The sequence below is a fragment of the Botrytis cinerea genome, chromosome 8 (assembly GCF_000143535.2).
Source record: "Botrytis cinerea B05.10 chromosome 8, complete sequence".
NCBI lineage: Eukaryota > Fungi > Ascomycota > Leotiomycetes > Helotiales > Sclerotiniaceae > Botrytis > Botrytis cinerea.
The window spans coordinates 1,935,757-1,947,006 of record NC_037317.1 but is presented as its reverse complement, the minus strand read 5'-3'; the positions used below and the strand labels follow the sequence as shown (position 1 = coordinate 1,947,006).

Sequence of the window (11,250 nt, the reverse complement as noted above, 5' to 3'; positions counted from 1 at the left end):
ACACCCAACATCCTAATTCCCCACACCACCAATCCCCTCCTCTTCCTCTCTACGTTCAAATCCCTCCCTTTCTACACTCTACACCCTACACCCTAAACCTCAAAACACCCTTTCTCTCCTCCCTCTTCTCATTTCACATTTTCTACTTACTATCATTTTCTTGATTGAGATACCAAGACTCAGGATCAGTCTCGAGATCAAATTGAATCCCAATCTCAATCTCAATCTCAATTCCAACCTCAACCCCAACTCAGTAAAGAAATGATTCAAGTCTTTGAGATCCCTAGATATATGACATAAACCCCAATCACTGATCACATCACATTATATCATATCACTCACATCACTCACATCACTCACATCACTCACATCACTCACATCACTCACACTTCACACTACACCTTGAACAAAAACTTCATTTGCATTTCTTTACCATTTGTATTCCATTTCTACCTTGTACCTTATTTATCTTATCTTATAATCAAGTCCTCACCCACACTTCCCAAATCATCCACTTGGTCCTCCCATTCAACCCCCTCAATCCTCACCCCAATCCAGTCTGACCTAGCATCTCAATGTCCGCATCATTATCTGTACGCGTCATACAATTTTGCTCCTCCACATTCTCAATTCCCAATTATCAGTAAGAGAGCCGTGAGTCAGGGACCAGAAGACAGGTCTGAACAAATTTTGTCAGATAGCCCAGTCAAAATCACTCATCCATCAACCAAATCCACCCCCCTAATAATCAACTCCATTCTCTCAATCTGCTCCCTCCCTTTCTGATTCACTCAGCTTTGTAGGTAATCACAAATTAGCCGGGCAGTGTATTTATTCCCCAACTCCAAAGCCCATCGCATTTGCATAGTTCACCTAGCATTTTTGATTAACTCAAAGGGCAGTGTAAATCAAAAACCCAAAAGGCAAACGAAAAAAAAAGAGAAGCAAAAGCTAGAAGTAAGAAAGGCAGAAAAGAATGAAAAGTAAAATGAGATATAAAAAAAAGAAAGAAAAAAAGTTCCCAATCGTAACACATTGACTTTATTACATAAACTCCAAACCAAAACCTTTGAACCCCATAATGGCACTCCAGTGATTCCATATATCTTTGGAAAAAAGAAACTAATCCCATCCCCGCAGCTTTGATATATTCCCAATTCCCAATCCTATCAACGAAGGTGTGCTGTTGCATATTGGTATTTTCACCATAACATCTCCAAGAACCTGATTCATCCTTATAACAAAATTAGGTAATTCGAAGGCGCTATTCCTGTATCTCCATTTTCTTTCTTGGCTTGCCACCATCTCCCGCTTACGTCTGAGACTTCTAATATTTCGTGCTTGGCAAAACTAATCTCGTTTGCATCATCTGGGTTGGCATCGTAAGAGTAAATGGCCTTCGCTCGGTATGGATATTCTGTGGGTTGGATGATTTCTCCTGGTGTAGGCTCTGCACCCATTCCACCATTTGGTCCAAGATTGCTGGCTCCAAATCTTGGTTGTGATGAGTTGCGCTCGGCTCCTGCGGCACCTCCTGGGAATCCTGCTACCGGCGAAGATGTTTCGAAACCACCCAATTGCGCTGATGTATACATTTGTGGTGGAACGTTTGAAGAGATTGAAGTGTCCGGTCGACCGATTCCATATCCATTTCCATAAGCAGTCGACATTCCTCTTCCTGATGATACTCTATGGTCTTTGTGAAGTGCAAACGAGTCAAGGTATGCTCGAGGTACCGCTGAAGGTGTTGATCCAAAGTAGAACATCCAAATAATCTAGGTTCAACATTAGTAAGGGATCTAGACCTCTCGGACGAAATGATCTTACCGCAACCATCGAGAGCAGGATATGTCCAGCAGCGGCAGCTTCTTTTGCACCGTTTGAAGAATAAATTAACGAGTTGACCGAGGAACTTGTTAACACAAGACCGGTCGCCAAGAATCCCACGATAGCAACATGATAGGTTTGAGTTGTATCCGAAGCTATCACGACAAATATACCTAGAATGCAACACATCATATATGCAATCGTAAACCATGAATAATTTGGAAACCCGTCATTAGATGCGTGCGATGCAGTCGCTAATATCGATCCAATGAAAGCAATAAACCATGCAAGCTATCAATCGTTCATGTCAGTAACCATTGCATGTAAGAATGCGGCGCAGCATATGCATCCACGCCTTTGAAATAACATACCATAGCAATTGAGATGGTCGCCAGCGCGAATGGATCTCCTAGAATATTGTCCATACTCATTCCACGCATTCCCGCTGTCCTCCGACCTTTATAATCCGATTGGTTCATCTTGCGTCGTGAGGGGGAAGTCACTGTGTTGTTGGGTAGAAGGGAGATCTACACGATGGAGAGAAGGGTGTAGTTGTTGTGGTTGAAAGGAATTATTATTGTCGACACAGGTATTATCGTCGCAAATAAGGGCATTCGATTCAATCGAACGAAATGGAAATCGAGGATGGAAAAAAATCGAGGAGAAAAGTAAGACAAAGATCGAAGAGGTTTGTAGGATAGGTTGGCTGGTGGTCGAAGTGATGTTTCAGCTGCAGTGACTGAATTAAGGAATCTACTTCAATAGATTGAAGCAATCAAATGGTAAAATGCCGATGAATCAATTCAACGCAACGTTCGATATTTAGGGTATTGTATTTTTGAAAGCTAACCACAGCCCAGCAGTAGTAGCGACCTTAATTTTTTGGCGTGAGAATAAAAATCAATATCACGAGTATTGGGTGATAGTGTTGAAAGAGTGTGTGTTGTGGTGTAAAATAAGATCGAATGTAATGTGTGTGTGTGTGTGTGGTGTGGAAAAAGGGGATCGATGGGTGAGATGCTACGCGCAATGAATGGCACGAGAATGGAGGGAAAAAGGATAAAAAGGATTAGCCCGGGATGTATGTGTATGTGTATGTGTATGTGTGTGTGTGTGTATGTGTGTACCAGGATGAGGGAAGAGTGCAGAGGATGCAGGTTCCCCGATGGCCAGTGTATGATGTGATGGGATGGGTCGAATGAGGAGAAAGAGAACAGGAAAGCGTGCAGTCCGGAGCAGGATTGGGGGTAGCGAGCGAATGAATGGTGCGACGGATGCTTTTTGGGGGTGGTCGAGAGAAGACGACAGACGACAGACGATGGATGTATGGGGTACGGCAGTGTGAAGCGTGTTTAGGCTGAACGAGCGTCGGGATCGGAACGAAGAAGAAGAAGAAGAAGAAGAAGAAGAAGAAGAAGAGTGATGGATGCGATGATTCATTCCACGGTCATGATGAATGGCAGTGGTAACGGTCCTGGGTGGGCATGGGAATTCCTGTGGGAAAAGAAACGGACAACGGATAACGGAAAGCGAGGGAAAGGAACGAAACGAATCTAGAGTGTCTGGGTCTAGCGAGCGAGAGAGAGAGGGAGAGAGAGAAGACAGAGAGGGGACCTAGGTGGTGGCGGGTGGTGTGCTAGCTAGGTAGGTAGGTCGGTAGGCAAGAGAACGAACGAGATACGAATCAATTATTTAAATTATGAACCTTTTCGACCATCGCCCTGGTCACAAGGAGTAATAATAATAAGCAGTACGCATGGCAGATTATGGTTGTTATTATGATTACTATGATTACTATGATTACTATTATTATTATTATTATTATTATTATTCAGTGTCCAGCGTCTAGTTTCAGTTTCTTCTCGATTCTCGATTCTCGATTCTCGATTCATCACGATATTCATTACCTGGGGATGGATGAGTACGAGTACCTACCGATCTAGCATTCGGTCTGTTCTACCTATGTGCCCATTGCAGAGTAGATACCGGTATTGCGACTGGCCATCTAGCACCGCCTCTAGCACGACGCACGCTTTAGGGAAATTCTGTGCTTGCAGTCATTTAGTTTCTTAGTGTCTTCTGGGACTGCTCTCGAGATTTGCAGGTCCAAGTGGTTTCAATGCCATGCTCCCGTGTGTGGCTGGTTGATTGGGCGGGCGCGTGCTTGGCGTGAGATATTAGTCAGGCACCGGCTGGATGTGTTGTGTGGAGGGTCGGAAATTCATCTGCTCCCCAGGCTCCCAGGCTCCCAGACTCCCAGACTCCCAGCCCAGGGTTCTCCGATCCATATTTTAAAATTTTCATCGAGGAATTCTAGACTTTAGGATCATCCATCCACACGCGTTTCAAATTTCAGGGGTCAAAACCCTCCCTCCATCTTAAATTCTGATCTCGTGTTTTTCGTTCTTATTAGTGAAGACAGACTTTGGTTTCTTATTTTTCGCCAATTCTCTGGAGGAGGGGGGAGATGATGATGATGCTCTGGAATCTGGGAAATATCTTCTGCTGATGACGATACGATCGATACTCACGCTCACGCACACTCACTCACACAATCAACCTGTACCGACGTATATACACCTACCTGTACACATAATCCGATCTACTCATATCATATCATAAACATCATAAACATCATACTCATCCTGACTCCCTCCCTCCCTACCCACCTACCCACCTACCCACCTCCCCACTACTTTTATAATTACAACCCACGAACCGATCACCGACGGTAATATTACCATCTCCTCAGCACAGCAGCACAGCCTCCTCTCCGCTCCATACTCAGCACGCACACACGCACACACGCACACACGCACACACGCACACACACACAGCTGCACCCACCACACGGGCCTCAAGCTCGTGAGTTCGTGTGCTCGTGCTGGTTCCTGGCAGCTGCGATGTGATGTGATGTGATGTGATGTACCTATGTGATGTGATGTGTTAATTATAGCTTGACTAGTTTCCTGTGTTTGTGTGGTTTGGTTTGGTTTTCTTTTCTTTTCTCGACAGAGTACGTAGGTATATATTTGGACACAAAGCAGATACAAAGCAGATACAAATCCCAGAAAGTCTAACATTGTCCAATCCACAAACACAAACACAACAACTGAACTGACTATGCTTTGATATCCATATTTATTAACATTTATACCGCGGAATATTTAAACATTCCACATTTCGTACTCAAGTATTGACAGATTCCACTCAACTCCCCTCCGAGTCTCCGATCCATACCAAAACCCCCAAATCTCATCATCCTTTGCATGCGAGTATCGAGAAGACTTTTTGTGTTCCAGATTCTACATTGTATCCTCGAATAGCCTTACCGCCAGAAAAAAAGAATCATCGCCAGCTAACCGCCTGTGCATACTTGCTCTATTCTCCATTCTACATCTATTCTATATCTATCCAATCCCAACTCCAACCCAACCCAACCCAACCCACCACCCTACACCACACCAACCACACCATTACATCAATAGGCAATTCCCGCGAGAGAGCAGAGCAACGCAGAGCAAAGCAAAGCAAAGCAGCACTCAGTTTCAAAATGCAAACCCATCTTCCCGAACCACCCGCGAATGAGAAAGAAAAAGAAGAAGAAAAAAAAGAAAAAAAAGAAAAAAAGACGATATCCCCCGTCCCACCACCATTTACTTGCATTTACGTTTTACTACTTTTTGCATTCAAAAGACCGTTAGGAAACAAGGACCAGGGATGTTCGCTACGGCGTATTTTCTCAAGCTATCTGGTGCTTCATAATTCTCAATCTTCCTTGAAATTCCTTCTGTGCGTCTCGCATATATGCGTATATGTATGTATGTATGTATGTATGTATGTATGTATGTATGTATGTATGTATGTATGTATGATGATCGAAAACTGGAGCGCGCGAGTCTGCTAGTCACCTACTACTCACTAATGGAGAAGAGGCGATCGATGGATGGATGGGACAAAGGCGATGAAGAGATCTTCTGCCACTACTAGGCGCCTTCTCTCCACATTTATTGCAATGGCTCGTGCTGTGCTGTGCTGTGCTGTGTGTGTATGTGGTAGTGCCTGGTCTCATTATACTCATCACGCATGTATTTTCTTATTCGGACTCGTTGGCGCCATACAATGTCATGACTGAGATGACCATCATTCGCGATACTCTAACGTCACAGATCTGAATGGAAAAGTCTTCTCTTGATCTTGGAACACGTTAAGAATGTACTCAACTACACGTGTGAATGGGTGGTTCCTAACCATGTGGTTTATTCGCTCCTAAGCTCGCGCAGCCTTTAACGCAACCATTTCCACCGGATAACGGCTGTTCATCCCTTCGCAAGCGGCAACGGTAATACACCAATTACGACAGATATATCTGAATGATACATGTGATAGCTGCTATGTCATAGCTCAGACCGTTAATATCTCTGTAGCCAGCGTCTGAAACACGGATCATACCACCTCCGTACTCTTCCATTTCTCAGCTGTAGCATCAGGGCCTTGTTGAAGGAATTAGGAATTATTTCTCCGCAACTACTCAGATACCGCTAGAACAAACTCATCATCACATCGAGATGTCCATGTTGCTCTGACCCAGAGACGTTTCCCTTCCATCTCACTTCACTAGCTTCACTATGACGTGTATTTCTTTGGTATATATTCCCACTGGGATGTCATGCCTTCCAAAAAGGGTTGACCTTGAGAAATGTGAATCTCACTCCTGAGCTACTCCATCATCTATTTGTTTCATCGTGGTGGCTCTTCGAACTTTTTGCTCTACATGTTGCACTCTTTCTTCCAACTCTGCCCAAGTTTCACCTGTTCCCAAGATATCAACAGTATACCAACGTTGAATCACCGCCGCGGTCCTTTGCCTCAATGCTGATAATTCCGCATTTTGTGCTATCTGGAGAGCTTCAATTTTCGCGATGCGAGGTTGTAAATCGATGAGCTGAGCAGACGATTCTGCTGATGGAATTGGCATGTCAAGAATGGATGTTAATCGAGAAGCAGTAGATGGATATGCGCTGGCGGACGCTAATACGATGGATAGAATACTGGAAGGATCAAGAGTGGTAGGTAGTATATCTGGATCAATGGATTGGAACAGGTCGGGATATTTGGCATCTAGAAGAAACGCATTAGTTGCTACTACTAGATAGCCCTGATAAAATACGATAGACTCACGTAATTTCAATAAATCCTGAATGACCCTTGATTTCGAAGCAAGTCCATGTAGAATATGTTCTAAATCTGCAAGTCGTTCATACGCAGATATAGATACATCGGAGCTTGTGACAGACGTAGTGTCAATATGGCCACACACAGCATATTCTATCCTCCGTAGTCGGGCTTCTAATAGATCAATAGTTTCCGAGGCTGTCTTATCGAATGTGTTCTCCATGGCAAAGTAGTGAAATTGGATGTTTGGAACAATTGTAATTTAATGTTCCTCAATAATCTGGGGAAAGGAGAGAGGGCTGCAGCCAAAAATGTACAGCAAGGCTGATAAGGTTCAGGAAGTTTAAGTCTAATCAGTGGCCTGGCTTGGCAGTCACTCGCAATCTTGACGATTGCCGATTGATTCCGCTTCACCACTACTCTGACGGGGCACTTTTTTATTATTATTGGTTCTCACTCATTCGATGCGATGGCCACTTAATTGCGTGACACTCACCTTGACGATTACACCAATTCATCCTCCGAGCACAACTTCAGACGATACTTTTCGGATCCTCACAACCGCGTGCAAACGGTTATGGTGGGTGGCGCTTAGAAAATTGTAGGATCAGGACAGCTCTTCGAAAGCTCCGCACAAATACCTACCCACGTCAATCATTCCCGATACTGGCACGCTCTCACCGACACCTCAGAGGAGAACGAACGGAGAGGAACACAACTAAAACATGGCTTCATATTTGACTGTTGGCGGGCCAAGCGGCAGTAGTTCAGAACCTAATCGCGGCTCACGGTAAGCAAATAATTCAGGGCAAGAAGTGAGTTGGGAGGATATAAACTGATGCTCGCGTGCAGAAGGAAATCAAGTCGAACAATTAAAGAACAGAACTTGCCTCACGGCCAAGCATCTTGGATCAGTAGCAATGTTAATCTCCTCAATACTAGTATGTGATCTCGTAAGCTTTGGGGGATGATGCTAACATTGAATCTTCTAGTCGTTGGCGCCGGCACGCTTGCTATGCCCCTAGCTATGTCACATATGGGAATACTACTCGGAACATTCGTTATAGTATGGTCGGGTTTGATGGCAGCTTTCGGGTTGTATTTACAATCTCGATGTGCTAGATATCTTGATCGAGGGACGGCGTCTTTCTTCGCTTTATCGCAGATCACCTACCCAAATGCAGCAGTCATTTTCGATGCGGCTATTGCCATCAAATGCTTCGGTGTTGGCGTTAGTTATTTGATCATTATTGGTGATCTAATGCCAGGAGTTGCGACTGGTTTCAGTCAGGGGGCAGAATCTATGCCGATTCTTATGGATCGAAAGTTTTGGATCACAGTTTTCATGTGAGTTTGGCATTCTACCTATGATGTGATTATACTGACTTGTCTCTAGGTTTGTTGTCATTCCACTATCATATTTAAGACGTTTGGATTCCTTGAAGTATACTAGTATTGTTGCTCTGGTTTCTATTGGATATCTTGTCATTCTTGTGGTATACCACTTTGTTAAAGGAGATACTATGGCAGACCGGGGTCCAATTAGAGGGGTTGAGTGGGCAGGAATAGTCCCAACTTTACAAAGTTTTCCCGTCATTGTCTTTGCTTATACTTGTCACCAGAATGTAGGTAGTAAATATCTTAGTCTCTCATTGGTATACTAACAGTTATAGATGTTCTCTATTTTGAATGAGATCAAAGATAACTCACCTAAGCGAACTACAGGTGTTGTTGCGGCAAGTATTGGAAGCGCTGCTTCTATATATGTCTTGGTCGCTATCACTGGATACCTATCCTTTGGTAATGCTGTGAAGGGAAACATTGTTGGAATGTGTAAGTACTCAATACTAAAATTACAAATTCGTAACACTAACAAGTATAGATATACCATCTACTGCTTCAACAATCGCTAAAGCAGCAATTGTCATTCTTGTCATGTTCTCCTACCCACTTCAAGTACATCCTTGCAGAGCATCAGTTGATGCAGTCTTGAAGTGGCGTCCAAACTCCTGGAAGAGAAGTCACTCGCCTACTGGCTCGCCTGCACGCTCTGCTCCTTTACTCTCTGGTGGTCGCGTACGACCTGCCGCAAGAAACGATACTATTGGTGAAACACGTTTTGCAATCATTACCACAATCATCATTGCTCTTAGCTATTTTACAGCAGTTACTGTATCATCACTCGATAAAGTCCTCGCATATGTTGGAAGTACAGGTAGTACAAGTATTAGTTTCATTTTACCAGGACTATTTTACTACAAGATTTCTTCACCAGATTCGATCCATCACCAACGATTATCAAAAGAAGATGACGAAACAGATTCTGATGAAGATGAGGAGGAAGGTCAAGGTTTACTGGGCCAATCTATCAAGAAGATTACTTGGCGTAAAACCATCTTACGAAAGCTTTCTTTGGCATTGGCTATTTATGGTCTTTGTGTATTGGTCATTTGTTTAACGACCAATCTATTCTTCACAGCGCAGGGACATTGAAGTTGATTCATAGGAGGGGATCCCCCCCCGAAGTTTACATCGCATCTGAAATCATAAATTGGCAAGGCGCCAGGCGTTTTCATGGCATTTTGGGAGTGGCATGGATAAAAAGTCAAACATGGCGATGTTTAGTCATTCATTAATGCCATAATTTTTTTGGGACCTTTCTGGATGTAAATAGGATTTGGATATGAGGATTATATATAACGGCCTTTCGTCATAATAAAAAATATCATTTTCAATTGATTTTTGAGCTGATTCAATGATGTAGATATAGATGATTTGATTCGATTTTTTTTGTAATTCCCAACTCCTAATTTTTTTTATTTTACAAAAGGATGCCAGTTTATGCTAGGCCGGTATGTGATTCCATATTATCACTACAATTCATCATCAACTGATCTATCGCCCATGAATATAAACGTTCATCTCCTCGTAAGAACAAAATCCCTCCCAGCATTTTTGCACACATCGTGTGTATATGTAAAACGCCGCATACACGCTCCACACATCCTCCCTTACTCATTCCATATTCCGTCTCTATTCATCGTCATACCATAGACTCGTTTCTCTCCATTTTAATATTTTGATTGTGCTCTTGATATTCGTTTTTGCTTTTTGCTTTGCCATTGATTTGTGTATCCTTTTCGTCTGTTTCTTTCTCATCTTTTCCAAGTTTTTCTTTCTTTCTTTCCTTCTTTCTAGCTGTGTAACTGTGTAATTCATTCATATCCTGCATCGCTCAAGAATAGATAGATAGGTAGATCGATCGATGAGTTTCACATCAGCAATGTGGTAACGGAAACGGAAAATTGGATGGATGGATGGATGATGGATGGGGAAAGCTTAAATGTCGGTTTTGAGAATGGGTTTGCTGGAGGTGGGCGGCGTGGGCTTTTTGGATTGGGGTGTGTATTGGGGTTCGAGGAGGCCGGCCTGGGGGGGGGTGTGGTTAGCTTTTGGGTTTTGGTTTGGGGGGTTTCTTGGAGATGGGGATGGGGATGGGGTTTGAGGCGCGGAATTGGAGATTCTGAGGTGAGGTTGCTTTGCTTCTGGGACTGGAACTGGACTGCTTCCTCTCATCTTGCAATTCTAGATGTAGATATAGATATCCTGATACCAAATAAACGAAAATGGAAATAAACAACATACCATACTCAACAATCTCCACGCCGTCTTCGACGGCTGCGCACCCACGCCCAACCAATACTTTGCGCGCAGCGTATCGAGTCGGATGTCTTTGAATTTTTGGCCCTCGCCGTCGGCGGGGAGCTTGGGGATGGGATCGTAGGTACCGAGGACTTCGAGGGGGAGAGAATTGCGAGCTGAGCTATGAGGGGTTAGTGTGAGCTGTGAGGGAAGAGGGGGGGGGGAGGGGATCGTACCGGGCTTGGGCTACGACGATGTTGTAGATGGGTTGTCTTTTGCGGCCGAAGCGCGCGAGTCGGATGCGTACGACCATTTTTTTTTGGGGGGTTTGATAAGTTTGGGTTTTGGGAGAGGGAGAGAGAAATTTAAGAGCGTGGTGTCAATTGAGAGGGGCGAGGTAGCTATAGTATGGTATGGTATGGTATGATTTGGGATTGGAGATATGAGATGAGGGAAATTATTTGAGATTCGGAGTTTCTCCGGTTAGCGGAATTTCTTGGGTTGGTGGTGGAATGAGCGAGCAAGGGGTGGAGTAGAGGGGTGGATGGGGTGGAGGAATGATGAAAAGAGGAGGGAGGGGTAGTGATGTAATCGTGCTTAATTGGA

At 43.9% G+C, this 11,250-nt stretch overlaps 4 protein-coding genes across 4 annotated transcripts; 1 reads left to right on the top strand and 3 right to left on the bottom strand.

Moving 5' to 3' along the window:
• Positions 1 to 403: 403 nt before the first annotated feature.
• Positions 404 to 3,556, bottom strand: Bcsho1. The gene is made up of 3 exons (XM_024694701.1): positions 2,199 to 3,556; positions 1,828 to 2,118; positions 404 to 1,775 (listed from the first exon to the last, which is right to left on the bottom strand). The coding sequence occupies exons 1-3, from the start codon at positions 2,304 to 2,306 to the stop codon at positions 1,236 to 1,238; spliced, it is 939 nt and encodes a 312-aa protein (XP_024550493.1). The 5' UTR covers positions 2,307 to 3,556; the 3' UTR covers positions 404 to 1,235.
• Positions 3,557 to 5,880: 2,324 nt separating this feature from the next.
• BCIN_08g05140 (hypothetical protein) lies at positions 5,881 to 7,387 on the bottom strand. Its single transcript, XM_024694700.1, has 2 exons — positions 7,009 to 7,387; positions 5,881 to 6,948 (listed from the first exon to the last, which is right to left on the bottom strand). Exons 1-2 carry the CDS (start codon positions 7,223 to 7,225, stop codon positions 6,536 to 6,538), a joined length of 630 nt encoding a protein of 209 aa, XP_024550492.1. The 5' UTR covers positions 7,226 to 7,387; the 3' UTR covers positions 5,881 to 6,535.
• A 38-nt stretch (positions 7,388 to 7,425) lies between these two features.
• BCIN_08g05130 (hypothetical protein) lies at positions 7,426 to 9,736 on the top strand. The gene is made up of 6 exons (XM_001552345.2): positions 7,426 to 7,792; positions 7,855 to 7,943; positions 7,995 to 8,349; positions 8,399 to 8,627; positions 8,676 to 8,835; positions 8,885 to 9,736. The coding sequence occupies exons 1-6, from the start codon at positions 7,728 to 7,730 to the stop codon at positions 9,493 to 9,495; spliced, it is 1,509 nt and encodes a 502-aa protein (XP_001552395.1). The 5' UTR covers positions 7,426 to 7,727; the 3' UTR covers positions 9,496 to 9,736.
• Positions 9,737 to 9,761: 25 nt separating this feature from the next.
• On the bottom strand, positions 9,762 to 11,237 carry Bcmrps16. The gene is made up of 3 exons (XM_024694699.1): positions 10,881 to 11,237; positions 10,648 to 10,825; positions 9,762 to 10,431 (listed from the first exon to the last, which is right to left on the bottom strand). Exons 1-3 carry the CDS (start codon positions 10,955 to 10,957, stop codon positions 10,342 to 10,344), a joined length of 345 nt encoding a protein of 114 aa, XP_024550491.1. The 5' UTR covers positions 10,958 to 11,237; the 3' UTR covers positions 9,762 to 10,341.
• Positions 11,238 to 11,250: the final 13 nt, after the last annotated feature.